Genomic DNA, 25,600 nt, shown 5'->3' on the forward strand with positions numbered 1-25,600 from the left:
AGATGATCAGAGGGCTGGAGAACCTCTCCTGTGGGGAGAGTGAGAGCTGTTCAGCCTGGAGAAGAGAAAGCTCCATGGAGACCTTAGAGCAGCCTTCCAGTGCCTGAAGGGAGCTACCAGAGAGCAGGGGAGGGACTTTTTACAAGAGCTGGGAGTGACAGGAGATTAAGACTGGAAATGAGGAAGAAATTCTTTGCAGGGAGGGTGATGAGACACTGGAACAGGTTGCCCTGCCTCCTCCCTGGAGGGGTTCACAGCCAGGTTGGATGAGACCTTAAGCAACCTGGGCTGGTGGGAGGTGTCCCTGCCCACAGCAGGGGAGATGGAACTGGGTGATCTTGAAGGTCCCTTCCAAGCCAAACCATTCTATGTTTCTATGAACATCTTTCATCTTCCATCCAGAAACAGAGGTGCTTTGCTGCATAATGTTGACTGAAGAGGACAGTGGCAAGAGAGTACTTCCATGGCATACAGGGCCAAGTCTGTGTGGGCAGAGGAGTGCTTTTAAGGCAAGATTCAGCCCTTCAAACACTGCACCTGGGACAAGCTGCTCCTCAGCTCAAGGGTATGATGCAGCACTGCCTTTTGTCTTGAGGAAACTCCATGTGGGTACATTGAACATCTTCAGCAGGTTCAGGTTCACACAGAAGTGAACACATCCACAGCAAAATGAGCCAGGCCACAGTCAGATCTTTAATAAAAGCACTTTGAGTCAGTGACAGACAAGGTACAGCAGGTATGACAACTCTGAGGAATCAAGTTGGGGTAGAAGTGTGCTGCTGGTGTTTTCCAGAGGACTGAACAAGCTCCCTAAACCTAAGTATTCCTCTCAGTGGCTTCCCAGCCCTTTACAACACACTAGAAGACTACCAAAAAGTCTCTCTTGCCTCACACCTCCTCAAGTTGGTATGGAAGCAGCATTGGTCTTTGTTCTGACCAAACCCAGTGGAGTAAATTAAACCAGAAGAACTCTCCAGCTCTCGTCTCCAAGCAGGAGGTCAAGCTGGTTTTCACAGGAGGGAGCCCAGCCAAGCTGTACTCTTCCCTACTGCCTCCACTTTCACAATGTGCACTTGAGCCAGGGCACTTCTGTGGACAGAAGCCTGACACTGGCAGCCTCCTACCAGGAGTCATCTAACTTGAGCAAGGCATGGCAGAAAGCATCTCCCTGTAGTTTCTGCTCCCCATCTTGCTGCCCAGACTCTTCAAAGAGGTTGTTAGCCACTTCAGCCAAGACTAGACAGTTTCATTTAGCAATCTTTTGTGCTGCTCCCTTTATTGGGACATTAGGAGCCCACAAATGTTGCATAAGATCCTTTTCACCATGACATTAGCCAAGTAACCAATTCTAATGCCAAGGGCCAGAGTGATCCTCTTTCACTAAGGAGGCCCTGAAGCTCCCTTGGTATGGGGAGGGGGTCTGCAGCACTGAGAGGGGTATGGCAAAGGACTTGCTCTCAGAAGCCCAGCACACACAAGGGCTTTGGAAGGTTGCATCCCTGCACTTTGGTCTTTGGGTAGTGCCACCTGCTCAGTATCTGTAGTGGTCTGGCTTGAAGGGCCCATCTCTTGGCAAGCCTAAGTATTTGGCCTGCTTATCACTCAGCTTGGTCAGCTTCACACACAGTTTATCCAGATGAGCAGCAGCCACAGCTTCATCCAGCTGGAACACAAAACATGGAGACAAGAGGGTTAGAAGAGTCTTATGAGTGCAGGAAGGTAGGTGGCCCTGCCCACAGCAGGAGGCTTGGAACCAGATTCTCTTTAAAGTCCCTTCCCACTCAAACCATTTTATGATTCTATGACCAGACTGTTGGCTCTGCTCAAGTGCCAAAATGACTGAGGTTCTTGCCACCCACTGCAAAAATCAACTCCTAGTTTCACTCCAGCTTCAACTCTTCCCCACTAGACTCTGCTGCTGGACAGGCATGTGAAAGCTTGCTGTCAATGCTGACACTCAGAAGGAACAAGATGCTTGGGAGAAGCTCCCTGGCTAGCCTGAGGCAGCACAGGGTTTCCCAGCACCTCAGGAGAGGGCCCTAGGTGAGGCCAAAAAGTGACTGGATGTTCCTCCCCTGAGACAGACAAGAGCAGTGCAAGTTCAGCACAACAGGTTAGCCACAGTACCCAGCTCACCTCAGACTCAGCATGACCAAAGCCAAGCATTCCTGGAGAGCCAGAAGCTCCTTGCAACAACATTCAGCAGGAAAATCAACTTGGGCACAAACCACCCAAACCTACATGACCACACCTGGAGTTGGCTTCCTTAGAAGCCTGCATCTTTGTGGTGGGTTGAAATTCTTCCCCCTCCCTCCCAGCATTAACTTTGCCAACCCAGCTCAGGTGGCAGCAAATGAAAGCTGTGTTTACAGGCAAAAACTACAATCCACAGTGGGATGCAATGAATGTGTACAAAATACCCAGGGCTTACAATATTTACAGGGATTTACAATCAATAAACAGCACAAGGACCCCCCCCCCCTCCCCTGCCTGGTCAAGGACCAGGGGAAGCTACTGGCTTCTCCCTCTCTGCCTCTCCCTTACCCCCCTGTACAAAAAGGACAAGAGAAAGGAGCAGACAAGTTAGACTTAGCCAAAACAATGTAGCCAAGGCCAAGCAGGAGAGAGTTAGCATCTCTCCAGTGCAAAGAAGCAAGAAGAGAAACTGTTCTAGGGAACTAAATCTTCTGGTAGGTCTCTCTCCAATGGGATGGTTTAGAATTCTCTTCATTTCCCTTTTTACACCCAATAGTGATTCACTCACAGCTTTACTACTTTCTGTTCAAGATCATAGTATCATAGCATCAGTCAGGGTTGGAAGGGACCACAAGGATCAGCTAGTTCCACCCCACCTGCCATGGGCAGGGACACTCCACTAGATCAGGCTGCCCGGAGCCTCATCCAGCCTGGGCTTAAACACCTCCAGGGACAGTGCCCCAACCACCTCCCTGGACAACCCATCCCAGGGCTTCACCACTCTCATGGGGAAGAACTTCCTCCTCACCTCCAGCCTGAATCTCCCCACCTCCAGCTTCATTCCATTCCCTCCAGTCCTATCACTGCCTGAGATCCTGAGCAGTCCCTCCCCAGCCTTCTTGTAGCCCCCTTCAGGTACTGGAAGGCCACAATGAGGTCACCTCAGAGTCTTCTCTTCTCCAGACTGAACAGCCCCAACTCCTTCAGTCTGTCCTCACAGCAGAGCAGCTCCAGCCCTCTGCTCCTCCTCGTGGCCCTTCTCTGGACACCTTCCAGCACCTCCAGATCCCTCTTGCAATAGGGGCTCCAGAACTGGAGGCAGTACTCCAGGTGGGGTCTCAGTAGAGCTGAGCAGAGGGGGAGAATCCCCTCCCTTGCCCTGCTGGCCACACTTCTCTTGCTGCAGCCCAGGCTCTGCTTGGCTCTCTGGGCTGCAAGTGCACACTGAGAGCTCCTGTTGAGCTTCTCCTCCCCCAGCACCCCCAAGTCTCTCTCCTCAGGGCTGCTTTCCAGCCAGTCCCTGCCCAGCCTGCATTTGTGCCTGGGATTGCCTCGACCCCGCTGCAGGACCCTGCACTTGGTCCTGTTGAAGCTCATGAGGCTGGCTTGTGCCCACCTCTCCAGCCTGTCCAGGTCCTTCTGGATCCACAAAAGCAAAGTGTGAAGGGCACAGCCTGAAAGCATCAGAACCTTCCTGCCGCTGGGACTCACCTTCTTTGGCAGGAAATGGACTCCAACAGCGTACTTGTCGCTGTGTGTCCACAGCTCGATCTGGGCCAGCACCTGGTTGGTGAAGGAGTTGCTCATGACGAAGCTGGGGTGGCCCATGGCACAGCCCAGGTTGACCAGGCGCCCCTCGGCCAGCAGGATGACGTGCCGGCCGCTGCGCAGCGTGTAGCGATCCACCTGCCGGGGCAAGGGCACAGCAAGCTCAGGGGAAGGACAGCATCTCACACCACACAACCACTGAGGCTGGAACAGACCTCTCAGCTCATCAAGCACAACCCCACAACCTGACAGAATCCCAGAATGAACCGGGCTGGAAAAGACCTCAGAGATCATCCAGTCCGACCTAGCTCCCAGCACCATCTGATCAACTCAACCACGGCACCCAGTGCCTCTTCCAGTCCCCTCTTGAACACCTCCAGGGACAGTGACTCCACCACCTCCCTGGGCAGCACATCCCAATGGCAAACAACTCTCAGTGAAGAGCTTTCTCTTCACCTCCAGCCTAAACTTCCCCTGGTGCAGCTTGAGACTGTGTCCTCTTGCTCTGGTGCTGGGTGCCTGGGAGAAGAGACCAACCCCCACCTGGCTACAACCTCCCTTCAGGGAGTTGGAGAGAGCAAGAAGGTCTCCCCTGAGCCTCCTCTTCTCCAGGCTAAGCAACCCCAGCTCCCTCAGCCTCTCCTCACAGGGCTGTGCTCCAGACCCCTCCCCAGCTTTGTTGCCCTTCTCTGGACACCCTCCAGCATCTCAACATCTTTCCTAAACTGAGGGGCCCAGAACTGGACACAGGACTCCAGGTGTGTCCTAACCAGTGCTGAATACAGGGGCAATACCATCCTGACATCCAGCTTAGCCTTTTTGAGCACTCCCAGTTTTAGCTTTAAACCCTGAGCTTCTAGCAAGCAAGCAGCTAGCTCCAGCCTCCTCTAAGACAAAAGCTGTTGAGTGAAGCCAGCTCTGCTCTAAGATCATGGGCAAGAGCAGACTTGCTAGTGAGTACCTGAGGGTTTAACTTCAGACCTAGTTGAGCCTATGTAATGTGTCCCAACAACAAACAGTATACTGGAAAGACTCAGCTGCTTACTAAGAGTTTGATGTGGGTGGTCAGTAAGCCACAGGGGGGTTATGAAGAGTGGAAGGGCAGATTGAGATCTAAGACGTGTTCTGGGGTGTGGCACTCTCACAGGAGAAAGCCTGTCCCAGATGCCTGCTCTCAGCAAGGACACTCCCTCTTTGAAAGCTGGAAGAGCAAAGCCAGACCAGGCTTCACAGTGCACTAGAGGTCAGAAGGGACCTACAGAGCTTGAGTCCAACCCCCCTGCCAAAGCAGGATCACCCAGGGCAGATCACACAGGAACACATCCAGGTGGTTCTTGAAAGCCTCCAGAGGAGACTCCACAACCTCTCTGGGCAACCTGCTCCAGGGCTCCAGCACCCTCACACCAAAGAAGTTTCTCCTCATGTTGAGATGAAACCTTCTGTGTTCAAGTTTGTATCCACTGTTCCTTGCCTTATTCCTGTGCACCACTGAAAAGAGCTTGGCCCCCTCCACCTGACTCCCACCCTTCAGATATTGATAGACATTGATCAGATCCCCTCTCAGCCTTCTCTTCTCCAGACTAAACAGCCCCAGGGCTCTCAGTCTCTCTCCACAGGGGAGATGCTCAGGTTCCCCTAATCCTCATGGCTCTCCCTTGGACTCTCTCCATCAGGTCTCTGCCTCTCTTGAACTGGGGAGCCCAAAACTGGACACAGTATTCCAGGTGTGGTCTCACCAGGGCAGAGTAGAGGGGGAGAAGAACCTCCCAAGACCTCCTGGACACACTTTTCTTGATGCTTGGCTTACTTTGTGATATTTTCCCTTAATTTGGCCTGCAGAAAAACCTAGTGTTACAAAACACTTAGTTTTGTTTCTCTGCTTCAGAACCCAGCTGAAAAGCTGAAGAGTTTGGATCCCTATCTTCTCATGTAGCTACAGCCACAGCTTGACATGAACACAGTGAGAATGCAAGGTGAGCAAGGATACATCTCACCTTGTCTGCCCACAGACAGACTCCTGGTCTACACAGGCCTCTGAAATGAAGCCACTAAGTCTGGAAGAGAAGACTGAGTTTGGCAGAGCTCCAGAGAGCCTTTCCTGAGGCTTCAATCTCCACATCAAAAAAAGCTTTGCAAACAGGCATGGAGTTATTCAAACCTCAAAAGAATGCCTAAAACATCCCTGGGAGTTTCACTCTAACCCTGGCAGCCTGCTCCAGGACCAAGAATGTTCTGGTGCAGAGCAGTACATGAACAAGCAGCTTCCCAAGAGGCACTTCAGATCAGCCCCCAGACAACCTATGGGCTCTGCTCCTCAGTTTTCCAGCTCTATATGGTACCTACTGGCCTGTTCTGTATTCAGCAGCTACCTTGCTTTATGAAACTGAGCTGTGACATTGCTCTCAGCTGGGGGCTCTCAAAGCAAGCACACTTCCATACCTCCCCACCACAGCCCTAACATCAAAGCAGATGTCCTGTAAGGAGTGAACTTGATGCAATTCAAGTCTACCCTAAGGGGTAGACTCCTGTTTGAGAAGGAAGTAGGAACACATGGAGAAAGATGCATCCACACCAGGTGCCTCTCACCACAGACCATGCTGCACACCTGGGCACTGCCTGGAACCAACTGCCTCAATACCAAGACAAGAATACAATGTGCAGCTGGCTCCAAGTTAATCAGGGAACAGCAGAATCTGCATTCTGATCAGCCCAGAGCAGCACTGGCTGCCCAAAAAAAGCTACAAACAGGACACCTGAAGACAATTTCCCCTCTCTGGAAACAGACACTGCACAGCTTTGCTTCTCCCCAGCAGGAGAGCATGTGCAAGGGCTGGCTCACCTGAGGTTTAACGTTCACTGCCTCTACTGCATTTTCATTCAGCCACTTTGCATCAACTTCAACATCAAAATGGCCAATATTACACACTATGGCATCATCCTTCATCTGCTCAAAGTGCCTGCAAAAAAAGAAGTTGGAGCAAAAGTCAATAAACACACAAAACATTTCTTCAGCACAAGATGCTCTGGTCCTTAGCTCTGCTCCAGGAGAAAGCAAGCCTGGGCTCACTGACTGCATTTCACTCTCTAGATGTGTGGGTCTGAATCTTCCAGGCATGAGCCTACTGCAAAAAGCTCTCAAGCTTGCAGGGAAGGACACTGGACACTTCCCAAGAATCTAAGAGGTTCAAAGGATGTCAGAGGTTGGAAGGGACCTCTGGAGATCTTCCAATCCAACCCCCCTGCCAGGGCAGGAGCATAGAATCCAGCGCAGCTCACACAGGAACACAACCAGACAGGGCAGGAAGGGCTCCAGAGAAGGAGACTCCACAACCTCTCTGGGCAGCCTGCTCCAGGGCTCTGTGACAGTGAAGTTCTTCCTCGTGTTAAGGTGGAACCTCCTGTGCTGTAGTTTCCATCCATTGCCCCTTGTCCTATGCCAGGGCACAAGTAAGCAGAGCCTGTCCCTGTCCCTTCCTTCCTGACCCCCAGCCCTCAGCTATTGATAGACATTGATCAGATCCCTCTCAGCCTTCTCCCCTCCAGACTGAAGAGCCCCAGGGCTCTCAGCATTTGCTCAGATTTTCCCAGTATGGAAAACAAAACTATTTTCCTTCACCACCATTGAAATGCCTACAATGATTCTTTCTGACACAAAAGAAAGTTTGCTTTGTGACTTCAGTTTCCAGCAGTTTGATGTCTCCAGAGCCCAACAGCCTTGCCTCCTCCCACTTACTCTGACCTTTCACTACAACTTCAACACTTCCAGGGAGGGTGATTTTTCTAAGGCCAGGCTGGAGGGGGCCATGAGCATCCTGGGCTAGTGGAAGGTGTCTCTGCCCACAGCAGGGAGGTTGGAACTAGGTGATCTTGAAGGTCCCTTCCAACCCAAACCACGCTGTGATAATGGCAAAGATAGGAATGAGTTTGTGTACAGGGGAGGGGCTCTCAGTTGAGGTCTAAGAAGCAGTAACAAAACCTGCAGGGTCATTTGAGAGCAGGCTAGTGTCAAGCCTGCTGTGTGTACTGATGGAATCACTTTCAGCCTTTACTTTTGACTTTGATTTGCCTCCTCTTCTGCTCACATTTACCTGTCCTAACACAGAATTCAGCACTGGTGCTCTCATTCCACAGCAGTCAGGCTATCCTTCTACACCTTTTCTTTCTCCAGCATGAGATGGACAGGTGCAACTGCAGCATGACAACATCCAAACTCAAAGACCAAAGCCTCAGTTTCTCATTTAAATGATACTAAATGCTGATGTCCAGAAATGAGATACTGTGTGACCACCCCTGTGTGAGGTCCAGGACACTCTGACCACACTGCTGACTATTTTTTTTACCTTGAACCATAGCTTATCTAACTGTACTTTCTGTCACTAAAGCAAAGCAGCCAGACCATACCTGCCCTGAACAATGTCAGTGCAGCCAGTGGTGGTAACAAAGATATTGCCTTCCTTGCAGGCCTCCTCCATGGTTGTAACTTCATAACCTGAAAAGAGAAAGAAAAGTTGCTCTACCCAACTACCAGCACTTACTAAAAACTGGGATGCAAGAGCAGAAGTAGAGAAGCAGAGAGGAAGAAGGAAGATGAAGTCTGTGCCTTCCTAGGGAGGGTGGGGCCAGACTTTCTTCAGTGGTGCCCAGGGACAGGAAGAGATGATAACCATCACAAATTTGAACATAGGAAGTTCCATCTAAACATGAGGAGGAACTTCTGTAATTTAAGGGTCATGGACCATTGGAACAGGTTGTCCAGAGAGGTAGTGCAGTCTTTGGAGTCATTTCAAGCCTGCCTGGATTCAGTCCTGTGCAACCTGCTCTTAGTGAAGCTGCTCTAGCAGGGAAGTTGGACTTGACCCCCAGAGGCCCCTTCCACCTCCAGCCATTCTGTGATTCTGCAGTGTGCATTCTTCTCTTCCTAAACATGCACAGAGATGAGGGACAGAGATTTCTGTGCTCTTTCCAACCTGCAGATCTGTACATTCAGGCCATTCTGTCCAGAGCTATAGCATCTAGCACAGGGCTCAGACTGTATTCTAGGGGGGCAAGTTTGCCAGGGCAAGTGCACCTACAATGCCTGCAGGTTCCAGACAGGTATGAACAGACATGGGATAAACTGGTACCAGGAAACAGTTAGATGAGACACCCACAGAAGAGAAAGAACACAGCTTCCAGAGCATGCTGTGAGCACAGCTGGCATTGCTCTCCAAAAGCAAGGTAAAGCCTGCTTTACTGTGGGGATATTCCAGTGAGGTCTTAACCCACAGTGGATGTCAGAGTTCCAAAACCTGAAGATAATGAACTTATCCCAAGTTAGGCATACAGCATTATGCCATGGAGGCCTCACCAATATTCTTAACTCTAAAGACATCTTCATGGCCTATACTGAGAAACTCTAAGGAAAGAATTCTTGCAGCTAAGCTAGACTCATTGCTGCCTCAGCAGGCACAGGGCTGAAACTCAGCTGGCCAGCTCTCAAAATTAATCACAGAATGCATTGGGTTGGAAGGGATCTTCAAAAGTCATCTTTGACCAATCTCCTGAAGTCAGCAGGGACACCTCCAACTAGATCAGGCTGCACAGGGCCACAGCAAGACTGTGCTTCCAGGGACAGGGCCTCAACCATATCCCGGGGCAACCTCTTCCAGTATTTCACTCAGAGTAAAGAGCTTCTTCCTTATGTCCAACCTAAATCTCCTCTCATTGCCCCTCATCCCATCACTCCAAGCCCTTCTGAACAGTCCTCCCCCAGCCTTCCTGCAGAGCCCCTTCAGATATTGAAAAGCAGCTCTAAGGTCTTTCTGGAGCCTTCTCTTCTCCAGGCTGAACAGCCCCCATCATTGATTGCTCTACACTGACAGGCAGAGACCCCATCAGATGTGTGAGTTTCTGCATGCATCACAGTATCACCAAGGTTGGAAGAGACCTCAAAGATCATCAAGTCCAACCTGTCACCACAGACCTCATGATTAGACCATGGCACCAACTTTCTCCTCACTTCCAGCCTAAACCTCCCCTGGCACAGCTTGAGACTGTGTCCTCCTGTTCTGGTACTGATTGCCTGGGAGAAAAGACCAACCCCTTCCTGGCTACAACCTCCTTTCAGGGAGTTGGAGAGAGCAAGAAGGTCTCCCCTGAGCCTCCTCTTCTCCAGGCTAAGCAACCCCAGCTCCCTTAGCCTCTCCTCACAGGGCTGTGCTCAAAGCCTCTCCCCAGCCTTGTTGCCCTTCTCTGGACACCTTCAAGTCTCTCAATGTCCTTCTTAAACTGAGGGGCCCAGAACTGGACACAGGACTCAAGGTGTGGCCTAACCACTGCAGAGGACAGGGGCACAATGACTTCCCTGCTCCTGCTGGCCACACTATTCCTGATGTAGGCCAGGATGCCATTGGCCTTCTTGGCCACCTGGGCACACTGCTGGCTCATGTTTAGGCAGCTGTCAATCAGCACCCCCAGGTCCCCCTCTGTTTGGCAGCTCTCAGCCACTCTGACCCCAGCCTGTAGCTCTGCCTGGGGTTGCTGTGGCCAAAGTGCAGCCCCTGGCACTTGGACTTGTTGAATGCCATCCTGTTGGCCTCTGTCCATCTGTTCCGTCGGTCGAGGTCCCTCTGCAGAGCCCTTCTTGCCCTCTAACTGACCAACATCTGCTCCCAACACCATGTCCCCAGTTCTCACCCTCCATGGCTGCCTGCAGGGCGTTGATAGGATCAATCTCTGTGATGATGACTCTGGCTCCAAAGCTGCGCAGGGCCTGAGCGCAGCCCTTGCCCACGTCCCCGTAACCTGCCACCACCGCCACCTTGCCGGCGATCATCACGTCTGTGGCACGCTTGATGCCATCAATCAGGGACTCTCTGCAGCCATACAGGTTATCAAACTTGCTCTGAGGAAGAAAAAGGAAGCGAGTTTCACCACAGATCAAAGTCACTCCAGCAAAAAAATCCCTTAGAGAAACAAGATGGACTTCTGTGGCAGTGCTGCAGGCCAGGAGGCTGCCAGCCGGCTGCACGCTGTACCCACAATGAGGGGTGGGAGGATCACCTGCTTTGATGTTCATCCAGTTTCAGTCTGTAGAGTTACACCAGATACAGGCTTCAGCACACCCCTGATAAGAGGCAGCTCAAGGGAGGTGATTCTCCCTCTTGACTCCACTCTGGTGAGGTCTCACCAGAGCCAAGTGGCAGAATCACCTCTCTGGCTCTGCTGGCAATGCTGCTTCAGATGCAGCCCAGGCTGCTGTGATTTGCCTCCTGTGCTGCAAGCTCACACTGCCTGCTCCTGGCCAGCTTCTCATCCATCAGCACCCCCAAGCCCTTTTCCTCAGGGCTGCTTTCTATCATCTCCTCCCCCAGGCTGTATTGGTAGTGAGGATTGCTCCAGCCCAGGTGCAGAGCCTTGCACTTGCTCCTGTTAAACTTCATGAGGTTCACCTGGGTCACCTCTCCAGCTTGTCCAGGATTCTCAAAGGCCATCTTGCCCAACCCCCCTGCAGTGAGCAGGGACACCTCCAATAATCAGATCTCAATGTCCCATCACACAGCATCCTCCTGCTGTAACATTAACACGAGCTGAACAGCCAGACCTCCAAATCAGAATTCCCCTGCTAGGTCAGATATCAGAGTTCTCCACTTGAATATCTTCCTGAGCTCTGAAACATTTCTGCACAGATTTTTGTGATGCTCCTTTTCCTCCTTAGACCTTCTGTTTTGATCAGGAGGATGGACTGCACAAACATCTTTGGTTACTGGAAGAGTCACAGCAGTAAGGAATTTCAAGAGGTCTGGCTACCACCATTTGCTGTGCTTCCCAAGGCAGTGGGGTAAAAAACTCATCACCACTCACAGCAAAATTCTGCTCTCAATGCCTGTTCAAGCTTTTGGGGTTTCCCACAGAATGTTAGGGGCTGGAAAGGACTTCTGGGGATCAAGCCCAACCCTTCTGCCAAAGGAGGATCACCCAGGGCAGGTCACACAGGAACACATCCAGGTGGGTTTTGAATGCCTCCAGAGAAGGAGACTCCACAACCTCTTTGGGCAGCCTGCTTCAGGGTTCCAGCACCCTCACAGCAGAAGTTCCTCCTCATGTTGAAGTGGGGTCTAGTTTGTGTTCATTGCCCCTTGTCTTACCACAGGGCACCACTGCAAAGAGCCTGGCCTCTTCTTGACACCACCCTTCTGGTATTTGTAAATATTGCTAAGATCTCCTCCCAGGGCTTTCTACAGACTTAGGGCATCAATCACTCTTGTCTTTGCTTATCATAAGCAGCTTTAAGCCTGGGCACCTAGGTGTGAGTAGGAGCACTGGGTTTTCAAACAGGACCTGCCTTGCAGCTCTGCTTGGTGCCATCTAGCACATGTGAGGTGATGTTATACTTTGGTGCTCAGGCTGCAGCTTGCAACTGTAACTAAAACCAAAAAGGCAAAGCCCATGTATAGAAGTGTTGCAGCTCTGCCTCCAATGCACTACCTGAGCAAGTCAGGAGGTGGAGTGGCATAATGCTTCCAGCCTCAGAAAGGGGCCAAGGACTAAGGCATGAGGAAGTTCCTGACTCATTGCCTCTAAACCTCACGACAGGCACGTCTGCCATTAATAGTGCAGGAAGTTTGTTAGCAACCCTTCAAATTGCCAAGGTAGCATCAGTCAGTAATCCTCTTATCTAGCCCTCCAGCAGATTTCCCTTGCAGTCTAAGCCTTCCTCTGGAAGAAAACAGCACAGTCAGCTTTGATTCCTCCTCATCAAACCTCCCAGTTGCCAGCAAAGCCTTAGAGATGCCTGTGCATTCCCCTGTGAGCAAGGTAGCAGAGTGTTGGATGCACACATCCATCCCACCCCAAACCACAGCTGAGTGGCAGGAGGGAAGAACAGAACTGGATGCTGCCTGCCTTCTGTCTTCAAACACTAACCCCAGAGCAACTGAATCTGCCAGCTCAGCTGCATGTCTTCCTGAAGATCTTCTGCTACACAAATACCAAGCAGTACTTGCAGATAAGCACTTGTTTGGCACTGGAATGAAGTGAATGAGATTAGCACAACCCAAATTCACTCAAGAGGCCTTTTTTCCAAACATCTGAACTTCTAAGTTTCCTAACAGTATTAAGTCATCCTGCAGGAGGCACAAATCTGGGTGAAAAGGCTGCAAAGAAAGAAGCCTGTTCCCAGAAAAGCTGGATGCCTGCCTACTAGCTATGAAGTAAAGGTGGCAGGTGGATCTTTGAGGTGAGACTAAACACTCTTCAGATAGCAGACTGCAGAGAAATCAGGCCAGTCAGTGAGAGCTGCCATGCCCAAGGGTTAGGATAGGAATTTGAACTAGATTTACCAACTAGGCTTAAAACTAGGCTGCTGGAGGGTAGAGAGGCTCTGCAGAGGGACCTGGACAGGCTGGACAGATGGGTAGAGTCCAAGGGCAGGAGACTGAACACATCCAAGTGCCAGGTTCTGCACATTGGCCACAGCAACCCCAGGCAGTGCTACAGGCTGGGGTCAGAGTGGCTGAGAGCAGCCAGGCAGAGAGGGACCTAGAGGTACTGGTCGATGGTAGGCTGAACATGAGCCTGCAGTGTGCCCAGGCAGCCAAGAGGGCCAATGGCATCCTGGCCTGCATCAGGAACAGTGTGGCCAGCAGGAGCAGGGAGGTCATTCTGCCCCTGTACACTGTTGGGCCCCAGAGCTGGACACAGCACTGCAGGTGAGGTCCCATCAGAGCAGAGGGGCAGAATCACCTCTCTCAGGCTGCTGGCCACACTTCTGCTGCAGCCCAGGATACCACCTTTCTAGATAGTACCTGCCACCTACCTCTGGAATTTAACCTCCTCAGAGTGAGGGCATGCCCCTTGGCACAGCAACTGAGTGCACCTCAGGAGCCACGATTCCCAAAGGTGTTTTCACATCATTAAAAGGCAAAAGAATGGATGTCCTTACACACAAAAATACCCCTTGCACTTCTGAAAGCAGACTACATACAATGGCTTTTCCCATCCTGGGCCCATTTCAAGGCCATTGTGGATAACTGATCAGTCCCAGGTCAAGAGAAAGAACATTTGAATGGGAATGCCAACATCCCAACCCCAAACTGGTCAGACAGCAGAACGTAACAGAAGGGCTCCACTTGCATTACCTTGGTGACAGAGTCATTAACATTGATGGCTGGCACTTTCAGAGTCCCATTGGCCTTCATCTTGTACAGGTTGTGAACTCCAGTGGTTGTTTCTTCTGAAATACCTCTAATTCCTGTGGAGACAGTCAAAGGATTCACCTCAGTTGGTGAATCATCCTTAGCTGCTGCAAACCAACACACCAAGCTGCTGGAAGAAGAACCTAACAGAGGCCCAAGTTAAAGAAACCCTGTGCAGGAAACAGGGATGAGAAGAGAGCCCTCACTTGGGTCCCCAAGGCAGTAGTTTGAAACTTCAAACCAGCTTCTTCCCCTACAAGACAATTAAAAGAGGATGCTCCTGTGGCCAAGAGGGCAAATGGCATCCTGGGGTGCACCAAGAAAAGTATCTAGGAGGCCTCTGGAGGTTCTCCTCCCCCTCTACTCTGCCCTAGGAGACCCCACCTGGAACACTGTGTCCAGTTCTGGGCTCCCCAGTTCAAGAGACAGGGATCTGCTGGAGAGGGTACAGCAGAGAGCTACAAGGATGACTGAGGGACTGGAACATTTCTCCTCTGAGGAAAGGCTGAGAGAGCTGAGGCTGTTTAGTCTGGCACAGAGAAGGCTGAGAGGGGATCTCACTAATGTCCACAAATATCTGAAGGGTGACTGTCAGGAGAACAGAGCCAGGCTCTTTGCAATGATGCCCTGTGATAGGACAGGGGACAATGGACACAAACTGGAACCCATGAGGTTCCACCTCAACATGAGGAGAAACATCTTTGCTGTGAGGGTGCTGGAGCCCTGCAGCAGGCTGTCCAGAGAGGTTGAGTCTCCTTCTCTGGAGGCTTTCAAAAACCACCTGGATGCATCCTTGTGTGGCCTGCCCTTAGGTGATCCTGCTTTGGTAGGGGGTTGGATTTGATCTCTAGAGGTCCTTTCCAACCCCTACCATTCTGTGATTCAGTGATCTATGATAAGATATTCTTTAGAAAAATGGAAGAGAGCAGCTTTAGACTAGGAGAGACCTCACTCTAATCTAACCTTCACTTTTGGGCCCCTCACTACAAGGACACTGAGGGGCTGGAATATCTCCAGAGATGGACAAGAAAGCTGGGGAGGGGTCTGGTGAACAGGGCTGGTGAGGAGCAGCTGAGGGAGCTGGGGTTGTTTAGTCTGGAGAAGAGGCTGAGGGGAGACCTCATTGCTCTCTACAGCTTCCTGAAAGGAAGTTGGAGTGAGGCTGGCTGGTATTGCTCTCTTCTCCCTAGGACCAGGTGAGGAAACAGCCTGAAATTGTGCCAGGGAGGTTTGGGTTGGAGATGAGGAAAAACCTTTGCTGCAAGAGTGGTCAGGGTTTGGCACAGGCTGCGCAGGGAGGCGGAGTCCCTAGCCCTGGAGGTGTTCCAGAAACGTGTGGCACCTGGGGCCATGGTTTAATGGCCACGGTGGGGCTGGGTTGAAGGTTGGACTGAATGACCTCAGAGGGCTTTTCCAAACAACCCTGTGATTCTCTTTGTCATTAGCCCAGAAAGCTTGCCCAGCAGCACATACAATGGACACTGGCAGAGCTACAGAGGCCCTGTCATACTTGCACACAGATCTGCCTGCTGCTGAAGGTCATGTCAAATCCCCTCCAGATCAATCCTTACCAGCACTTTACATGTGCTAGCAACACAACACTGACCTGTTTTCACTTTTACTAACTTACACTGAAAATAATGAATCAGAGCAAGAGTCTCAGCCCTGACTATCAGCAGCTTCCCTGACAAACTGAATGACTGAATGCCTTGTAGTTGATGTAGGGCAGAAAACAGCTCCCTTACCAAGAAGGGCTGCAGGGTGTCATGACTTCATCTAGAGGTGCATTAAAAAGATGGGGAAGGAAAAGCATAATATTAAACTAGCAATGGCAAGCAGACATTGCCCAGGAAGGTTGTGGTTGCCCCCTTCCTGGAGGTGTTCAAGGCTGGGTTGGAGGGAGCCTTGAGGAACCTGGGCTACTGGGAAGTATCCCTGTCCATGGCAGGGGCTTGGAACCAGGTGATCTTTACAGCCTGTTCCAACCTACACCATTCTGTGAGCCCATGAAACATTAAGCAGTTGTAAAATCCAGCCCATTCCCTGGAAGCTTTTGCAAGTCAGCAGTGCCAGTGGCCCCTCCCAGGCACTGTGAGAGACAGCCAGGGCAGGTGACTGTAGCTTATGTACCACACAGAACAGAGATGGCAGCAGATCCCACAGGGAAGAGATCCTGGTTTTAGGCTACAAACAATTTTCACAGCTTGTTTGCAAATGCCTGTGCCTCTTCCCCCACCCCTTCCACACAAGCAGGGAATTCCCACAGGAGCAGACTGCCTAAGCAGCCTCCCAGGTAGAGCTGTGCCTGACCAAACAGAAAATGCAAGTCACCTTTCAAGAGCTGTGGGTATTTGGTATGAACTAGGTTGGTAAGGTCTCCACCATCATCCAAGATCATGTTGAGAGGCTGCCCATCCTTGAAGTACAGGGTCTGCTCAATGCACCACAAATACTCCTCATCTGTCTCCCCTTTCCAGGCAAACACTACACAGGAACAAACAGACATAATCAGTTTTACTCAGCATGTAGCAAAGCAGCCAAAGGCAGATTTCAGCAGCAGCTCTCAGCAGCAGCAGAGCTGACACAGGTGATTTCCTGTGCCTGCAGGCCAGGGAGGACATTTGCACTGGGGAAAAAAAAAAAGATCAAAATGAGAAGTGAAACCACTTTACCTCCTGTACCAGGCTACAAATCTGGTTAGCATTTGAGACTTCACTACTCTCATCATCTTGCAATGTTAAGAGGGAGAAAAGGTTAAAATCTGAGACTACACTGCTCTTATTTTCCAATATTGAGAGAGAGAAAGCAAAGCTACCTAAAGCAGACTTCACAACACCCAGTTGTCCCCTAACACACCCTACAGCACCAGCAATTAGCCACTGGATAGACTGATACAATCACAGCTTTTCCTGGCACAGCAGAAAAGAACTAAACTTTAGCATGAGCTAAGCACCAGCTGACAAACTCTTCAGCAAGTTTGAGTTTAAATTCTAGTCTCTGGCCCAGCACTAAAATCCAACCTGCCAGGCCCTGCCTGCTCTCATCAGGACATGTTCCTCTACCATTTCATCTGCCATCAGCAGCAACATGCTGCAGACACTACCATCTACCAAGCAGCATTTCTGCCTTTCCAGGCTTCATCCTGCACTGGAGCCTCAGCTGCACTCAGCCATTTAAACAAATATCTGCTGGATACAACAGTGGCTGGGTGAAAGGGACCAAAAAGTGGTGGTCAATGGAGTTAAACCCAGCTGGCAGCCAGTCACAAGTGGCAATGTGCATTTGCAGCCCAGAAAGCCAGCTGCACCCTGGGCTGCATCAAAAGAAGTGTGGCCAGCAGGTCAAGGGGAAGTCATTCTGCCACTCTGGTCAGACCCCATCTGGTGTCCTGCATCCAGCTCTGAAGTCAGCACAGGAAAGATGGGAACTTAACTGGAGCAGGTCCAGAGGAGGACCACAAAAGTGATCAGAGGGCTGGAACACCTTTGATAATCTTGACAAAGACACAGAGAGTGTCAGCAGTGAGTTTGGAAATGTCACCAAGCTGGGTGGCAGTGTTGATCTGCACCAGGGTAGGGAGGCTTTACAGAGGAGCTTGGATAGATTGGATCCATGGCCAACATTGCCAGGAGGAGCTTCAACAAAGCCATGTGCCAGGTCCTGCACTTGGGGCACAACAACCTCAAGCAATGCTCCAGGCTTGAGGAAGTGTGGCTGGAAACTGCCTGGCAGAGAGGGACCTGGGGGTGCTGATGGCCAAGCAGCTGAAGAGGAGCCAGCAGTGCCCAGGTGGCCAAGGAAGCCAAAGGCCTCCTAGCTGGGATCAGCAATGCTGTGTCCAGCAGGAGCAGGGAGGGGATTGTCCCCTGGGACTCAGCTCTGGGGAGGCCGCAGCTTGAGTGTTGTGTCCAGTTTTGGGCACCTCAATCCAAGAGAGATGTGGAGGTGCTGGAGCCAGGGCAGGGAAGGGCAAGGAAGCTGTGAAGGGCCTGGAGAAGGAATCTGGTGAAGAGCAACTGAAGGAGCTGGGGATGGTTAGTGTGAAACAGAGGAGGCTGAGGGGAGACCTCATTGCTGTCTACAACTACCTGAAAGGAGGTTGTGGAGGGGTTGGTGCTGGTCTCTTCTCACAGGTAATTAGTGATAGAACAAGAGGGAATGGCCTCAAGCTGTGACTGGGGAGGGCTAGGCTGGACAGCAGGAAGAATTTTTTCATGGCAAGAGTGGTCAGGCACTGATACAGGCTGCTCAGGGAGGTGGTGAAGTCACCACCCCTGACATGGTTTGGATGTGGTGCTTGGGGCTATGGTTTAGGGGTGACCCTTGCAGAGCAGGCTTATGGGTTGGACTCGGTGATCCTGAAGGTCTTTTCCAGCCTGAGTGTTTCTGTGATTCTGTGGTCAGGCACAGTGCTCTCACACCCCAGCATCTGGCTAAATGGTGACCTTTTCATTGTTTGCACAGAAAACTAACCTTGAGCCACCAGGAGGCAGTGATGCAATTGCCCTGGCTGAAGAAATGTTCTTTACTACCTCATTGTATCCAGAAAATAGTAATTAAAAAAACCAGTCAGCATTCCTCCAGGGTCTTGTAAACACAGAAGGTGTAACATTACCAAAAGGAGCCTGCCAAGAGCAGAGGTCAAACACTTCATCTGCAAACTGCTCCTCACTTGACTTCAGGGTGTTGAGAGCAGCAAGGAAGGCAATATCCTAAGATCAGATCTACAGTGCTACCAGGTCCTTTGACATCACATGGCAGAGATGAGGAGAGGCAGAGATGCCTGCAGCCAGGAACACCAAAGGAGCTGATAAAGGGACCACTTTTCTTCTGTTACCTTAGAATGGACCACAGCTAGGGAAAGACTTTTGGCCATAGCCCATTGTAACAAAATGGCATCCCAAAGGTGTCAGAAACCAGATTTAGCCTCTGCCGACATCCAGGCTTAGGCCACAGTTCCCAGCCCAGAGCCATGAGGACTCTGTCCTTAAGCTGAGAACACAGCAACTGCTTAATGTATTCATAGTGAGCCATGAGGAATTGCTCTTTAGTCCAAGGTGACAATAACAAACCAGCAGCATCCTGATAAACCACTCCAGGAATATTAAACACCACAGCTGGCCTAGCTCTAGCCTAAAAACAGCTTGACTGTTGACCCTGTCAGTGTAACAGAGCCCAGTGGAACTGACATCCTTTCCCTGACCCCTATTTAGTACCAGGCTTGCTGAAAAACACCAAACACCTCCACACCAAGCTATTTAATCACTCAGCCAATTCAATCCTCTCAATGCCCAGGCACAAAGCTGGTGACATCCAGGCAGGCTCTTTCACAGCCTCACATCAGCCATTGTCAGGAGTGCTGTGCCCAGGCTGATGCAATGCAGCTTGAACCAAATGCCCTCTTTGTAACAATCACTGCTTTTGACAGGCTATTCCTATCCTGCAGCTCGTTCAGAAGAGCTTGGTTTGGACACAGTTTGCTTTAGCTGGAGCAGGCAGCACCCCCCCAACAACTCGGAGCCAAAGCAGAACAGGAGAAACTTACCAGGGATGCCAGCTTTTGCAATAGCAGCTGCAGCGTGGTCCTGGGTGGAGAAAATGTTGCAGCTTGACCATTGCACCTGGAAAATAACCCAAGCTTTTGTTTGCTGAACAAAGTTCTGAGAGATCAGACACACTCTCTCTCAGACACAGGAGTTACAAAGGCAGTAAGAGCAGAAAGGCCTTTTAGTGCAGCCTCCTGCTTTTCCCTGCAGCTCTGCAAAGTTAAGGGGAGACCCAAGTGTGTGACTAGGGCAGCAAAAATTATGTCACCTTGGGAGGGAACACAAAGGAGCTTCAGGTGTACCACATCTCCTGCCAGCTCCTTACTCACAAGAGCTTCTGCCAGCCAGGACAGGGCACACACACACCTGCAGCTCTCCAGGAAGGGCACAGCAGGCTGAGTTTAGAAAGTTTTGGTCAATGAAGTTCAGGTTTTTCAGCAGAGCCACATAGCCAGTGTGGGATGTGGACATGCAGCAACACACCTGCTGCACTCAGAGTCAGAAATGCAGCTGAAACACTACCCTGGATCAAGAGGCCTTTTCCAAGTTTATGCTCACCCAACTCTCCCTCTGTGATCCAGTCATGGAAGCTCCTCCAGCTGAGCATAGTGGGTTTCACAGATTTCATAACTAGGCTCAAGCACCCCAAAAAGCAACAGCAAGCTACTGAGTTGCCCTGAGAAGTATCTGCAGACCAGTTGTAGCTCCCCAAGCAAGCACAGAAACCATAGGATGGCTTAGGTTGGAAGGGACCTCAGAGATCATCCACCCCTGCCATGGGAAGGGATGCCTCTCAACTAGACTTGGTTGCTCAATCTGGTCTTAAGTATCTCCAGGGAGAGGGCATCCACAACCCCCCTGGGCAACCTATTCCAGAGTCTCACCATCCTCATACTGAAGAACCTCTTCCTAAACTCCAGTCTAACCCTACCCTCCTGCAGCTTCAAACCATTCCCTCTTGTCCTGTCACTGGACACCCTTATGAAAAGTGCCTCTGCAGAGGGAGCAGAGCCACAGACCCCAGAGCCACACAGCTCTCTGCTCCCTACAGGGGTTTGCATGCTTCTCTGTAACAGACCTTGAGGAGAGTCCTCATGGGCAGAGTCCAACAGGATGGCATTCAACAAATCCAGGTGCCAGGGGCTGCACTTTGGCCACAGCAACCCCAGGCAGAGCTACAGGCTGGGGACAGAGTGGCTGAGAGCTGCTGAACAGAAAGGGACCTCGGGGTGCTGATTGACAGCAGCTGAACATGAGCCAGCAGTGTGCCCAGGTGGCCAAGAAGGCCAATGGCATCCTGGCCTGCATCAGGAACAGTGTGGCCAGCAGGAGCAGGGAAGTCATTGTACCCCTGTACTCTGCACTGGTTAGGCTGGGGCCTCCACCACACACCTGGGCAACCTCTTCCAGTATTTTGCTACTCACTCTGAAGAGGCTGTAGCCAGGTGGGGGTTGGTCTCTTCTCCCAGGCAACCAGCACCACAACAAGAGGACACAGTCTCAAGCTGCTAAGTAAGCACACAGCCACGCTGCGATGCAGCAACCAAGAGGAGCAGCAAGGAGCCTCCCAAATTGCAGTGGCTACTAGTTTTAAATCTTGGAGGGAGAATAACATCAGGAGCAAAGCCAGGACTGTACCTCCACAAGGCTCTCCATCAGCACTGCACTGTTTGCAACTGTGGAACAGCTCTGAACAGACCACCTGGATGAGTGCATGTGACCTGCCAGGCTCATCCCCTCCACTTCCTAAGGAAATGCCTTAGCAGCTGCAGAGAGCTCACCCTTCTGTCAGAGCCTCTCACCTGCAGGACACAGTCCAAAATGTTTAACCATTTCCAGGTAGGGATCAGCAGGTCATGAGAGGTGATCCTGCCACTCTGCTCTGGTGAGACCTCACCTGCAGTACTGTGGCCAGCTCTGGGATTCCCAACACAAGGACATGAACCTGCTGGAGCACCTGGCAGGGGGCCCATGAAGATGCTCAGAGGGCTGCAGCACCTGTCCCATGGAGACAAGCTGAAAGAATTGGGACTACTCAGCCTGGAGAAGAGGAGGCTCCATGGAAACCTTAGAGCTGCATTTCAATATCTGAAGGGGACTTACAGGAAGGCTGGGGAGGGACTGTTCAGAAGGGCCTGTAGTGACAATGAAATCAGAGCAGAGGGGATCTAGTTTGGACATCAGGAGGAAGTTATTTGCAGTGAGAATTGTGAAACACCAGAACAGGCTGCCCAGGTATATGGTTGAGGTCCCATCCCTGGAGACCTTCAAGATCAGGCTTCATATGGCCCTGGGCAGCCTGATCTAGTTGGAGGTGTCCCTGCTGGCTGCAGGGGTGTTAGACAAGATGACCTTTGAGGGTCCCTTCCATCCTAATGCAATCTGTAAATCCCATACAGGGTGCCTCTGAGCAGCCTGAGCTCAAGAAGGAATTTCAGATCACATATGTACTTAGCATAATCCATCCTCAAACTCCAGCCAGCTCCTTGCTCAGCACACCAGCTATGTGGATTGTGCTCAGATGCTTGGCTCTCCCCGTGCCCTGTGCAGTGAGCACTCGGCTGTGATGTTTGGACTTCACTCACCAAGCAAGGCAGAGGACACAGTGCAGTAAATGGCATACAGGTATCTCACTCTTAAACATGGACCAGAGTAACTGGCTCACAGTCACAACAAATCAGGGGAGCTGCCAGCCCTCAGATGACTCTGTGTCCCTGTTGTTTTCCTGCACAGCTCGAGGGCTAGCATGAGCTTTCAGAAAGCTTCATTAGTTTTTGCTGACTTCACCAGGGCACAGTGTGGCTCTTAAAACAGACTAATCTGTGCTGGAGGCACTCACCAGAGCTGCACAGCACATCCCAGCACAACAGTGTGGGAGCACCTTCCAGCACTGCTGCCCAGGCTGTTGTACACACAGCTGATAGAGCTGCTGAAGCCAGCAACCCAGGCCAAAACAGGCATTCAGGAAGATGCCTGAAGAGGGCATACAAGAAAGCTGGGGAGGGACTTTTTGACAAGTAATGAGGGGGAATGGCTTTAACATGGAAGAAGATAGATTGAGACTGGAGAGTAGGAAGAAATTCTTGAGAGTGAGGGTGGGGAGGCACTGTAACAGGTTGCCCAGAGAAGCTGTGGACACCCCCTCCCTGGAGGTGTTCACAGCCAGACTGAACGAGGCCCTGAGCAACCTGGGCTGGTGGAAGGTGTCCCTGCCCATGGCAGGAGGGATTGGATGCTCTTTAAGGTCCCTTCTAACCCAAACCATTCTATGCAGCTTGCCCAGAGGGGAGACATCTTGCATCCCAGAGGTGCATGCAGTATGCTTTTCACTTGAGGAGAGAAGATCCTAATTCATCCACCTGGAGACTGCAGCACAGTTTCTTCCAAAAAATACAGCCATGGGCCAGGATCCCCTGAGGCAGCTCCACAGGCAGAATGAGAAGCTCAGAGACACTTTACCTCAGCTCCCAGCACGATCAGGGTCTCTATGAGAACTGCTGTCTGCACGGTCATGTGAAGGCAGCCAGCGATACGTGCCCCTTTCAGAGGCTTTGATGCAGCATACATCTCCCTCATCTTCATCAGCCCTGGCATCTCATTCTCTGCAATCTCAATGGCCTTGCGACCCCAGTCTGCAAGGCTGATGTCAGCTGCAAGAGAATGAGGACAGGTGTCAGAGTTTACACAGCAGAGACCTGGGTGTCTATTCACACACTCGAGGACAGGCATTGGCTGCAGCAGCTGAAGCCAGCACCCAGGAACAGCTGGGAGACAGAGCTGGGGGGAAAATGGACTCTATCCCACTTACTCTCTTCTTTCTTTACTACAGTACACAGGCTTTCAAACAAGTTTAGACCAAACCTAAGAGCCCTTCTGAAAACAACTGTGCCCCTGCATGAGCATATTAATCAGCTGTTACCTATCATGCAGACATCTGGGGGCTGTTAACTGAGTCAGCCCCAGCCTCAAGCTCTCTCCCTTGTAAGTGCTGCCCAAGGGTCAAACACTTCATATAGAGTTTTACTTCCAGAGTATTAAGACTTTCAGGGAGGGGAAGTTGCCTGTCTGGCAAGAGGTTCCCCACATAAGAACACACACAGCATGTACCAGGAGCTGAACCCAGCCAGCTCCTCCTGAGAGCTAAGCTTGCAAGGTTCCTACCCTTTTGTTATCCACAAAGGCTATTTTCAAGGCACCATAACTACCTCAGGTACAAGTCTGCTTCTGCCTCTGTGAAAGGGATCTGCAAAAAAGGTCTGCAAAACGTGAACAAAAGAGACTTCCAACAGGCCAGTTCATAGCAGAAAAATAACACAGTCTCCATGGATGCTGACTCTTGAAAAGGCAAGAGTCAAACAGCTAATATCTAGATGCACCACTTGGCAGCATCAGCAACACCAAGTGCCCCTCTCACTCCGTTTGCTCTTTCAGCAGCTTGCCACTTCTCTTAACATCACACTTCTCTTTCACCTACCTAGTCAACTCACACACGGTAAGACCTTAGACTCGCTCCACCTCATTTAATACAGACAAGCTAATTGCTTCTTCCTGCAGAATGAAACCTTGGGGCACTGGAGCTATTGCCTACATGTTAGCTAACTGCTGCACAGCCTTCACATCAACAGGAGACTGAATGCCCCAGGCAACGGAAGGACTACATCAAGAGGGTCTTGAACTCTACCCTTCTAAAGAGCTTAATACTTTTACCAAAGCTGCTTTAAAAAAACCACCAAAAACATAAACATATGCTGCAGTACTTCGGGTTCATAGCCTCCATGTCGATTCATTTACAAATCTAAGCCTTCTAGACTAAATTTATTCTCTGTTAATTTAACCTTCAAAAGCACGCAGCTCTTGATAAAAATCTGGCAGGGGGATTGTGGCTCAAGATCTATGAAGTCTTTAGGGAAACGTTTAACGGAGGTACCCCTAAGCTTTCCCATTCGGGGCGAGAGCCTGCCCGCAGCTCCCGCCCGCGGGGCTCCTGCCGGGCAGGCAGCGCGGCAGGCGGGCTGGGGGGTGAGGGGTGGGCGGCCGAGCTTAGCCGCACGGGGGGCTCCGGAGCGGCGAACCCGCGAGTAGAAATCCCACTGGTGCCGCGCTGCGGAACGAGGCAGCAGCTGCAGAGAGCCGGGGCAGCCCCTCCGGGAGCCGCCTCGCTGCTCGCAGGGTCTATCGGCAGCGCGCCGCAAACACAGCCCGGCCCACAGCGCAGCGCGGGTTTCAGGCTTGGACTCTCTGCCTGCCATGCCGCCCGCGCTCCCCGCTCCGCATGGGCCACAGGCCCCCTTCCCCCCGCGGCCGCGGCCCAGCCCCGCACCCCGCCGCGCCAGGCCCGGCCGGGCCCGGAGCACTGCGCTAGCCGCGGGGGAGCCGCCGGAGCCCCGCGGAGCAAGCGGAGCCCAGGACGCACACTCACCCACTTTGTAAGGCAGCCTGTCCGACATGCTGGCGGGCGGAGGAGCCGGCGGAGGAGAAGGTGGGGGCGGGCCCGGGCGCGCTTTAAGTAGAGGAGGCGCCAGGGCCTGCGCGGGGCGGGGCCGCGCCTGGGCCACGCCTGGGCCACGCCGGCCTGCGCGCGCCGCGACGTGCCCGCCGGGGCCGCGCCGGGCTCTGCCCGGCTGTGCCCGTTGGGTCGTGTGTGCCGGGGCCGCGCCGGGCTCTGCCCGGCTGTGCCCGTTGGGTCGTGTGTGCCGGGGCCGCGCCGGGCTGTGCCCGTTGGGTCGTGTGTGCCGGGGCCGCGCCGGGCTCTGCCCGGCTGTGCCCGTTGGGTCGTGTGTGCCGGGGCCGCGCCGGGCTCTGCCCGGCTGTGCCCGTTGGGTCGTGTGTGCCGGGGCCGCGCCGGGCTCTGCCCGGCTGTGCCCGTTGGGTCGTGTGTGCCGGGGCCGCGCCGGGCTCTGCCCGGCTGTGCCCGTTGGGTCGTGTGTGCCGGGGCCGCGCCGGGCTGTGCCCGTTGGGTCGTGTGTGCCGGGGCCGCGCCGGGCTCTGCCCGGCTGTGCCCGTTGGGTCGTGTGTGCCGGGGCCGCGCCGGGCTCTGCCCGGCTGTGCCCGTTGGGTCGTGTGTGCCGGGGCCGCGCCGGGCTCTGCCCGGCTGTGCCCGTTGGGTCGTGTGTGCCGGGGCCGCGCCGGGCTCTG

The 25,600-nt window shown here is 52.3% G+C and overlaps 1 protein-coding gene across 1 annotated transcript; it reads right to left on the bottom strand.

The window, feature by feature from the left end:
* Window positions 1-680: 680 nt before the first annotated feature.
* AHCY (adenosylhomocysteinase) lies at window positions 681-25,008 on the bottom strand. Its single transcript, XM_054173565.1, has 10 exons — window positions 24,885-25,008; window positions 22,925-23,115; window positions 19,465-19,540; window positions 16,251-16,403; window positions 13,863-13,975; window positions 10,420-10,627; window positions 8,146-8,233; window positions 6,584-6,701; window positions 3,688-3,882; window positions 681-1,663 (listed from the first exon to the last, which is right to left on the bottom strand). Exons 1-10 carry the CDS (start codon window positions 24,910-24,912, stop codon window positions 1,532-1,534), a joined length of 1,302 nt encoding a protein of 433 aa, XP_054029540.1. The 5' UTR covers window positions 24,913-25,008; the 3' UTR covers window positions 681-1,531.
* Between the last annotated feature and the right edge of the window lie 592 nt (window positions 25,009-25,600).

This window comes from Dryobates pubescens, chromosome 26, assembly GCF_014839835.1.
Source record: "Dryobates pubescens isolate bDryPub1 chromosome 26, bDryPub1.pri, whole genome shotgun sequence".
NCBI classification, from domain to species: Eukaryota; Metazoa; Chordata; class Aves; order Piciformes; family Picidae; genus Dryobates; species Dryobates pubescens.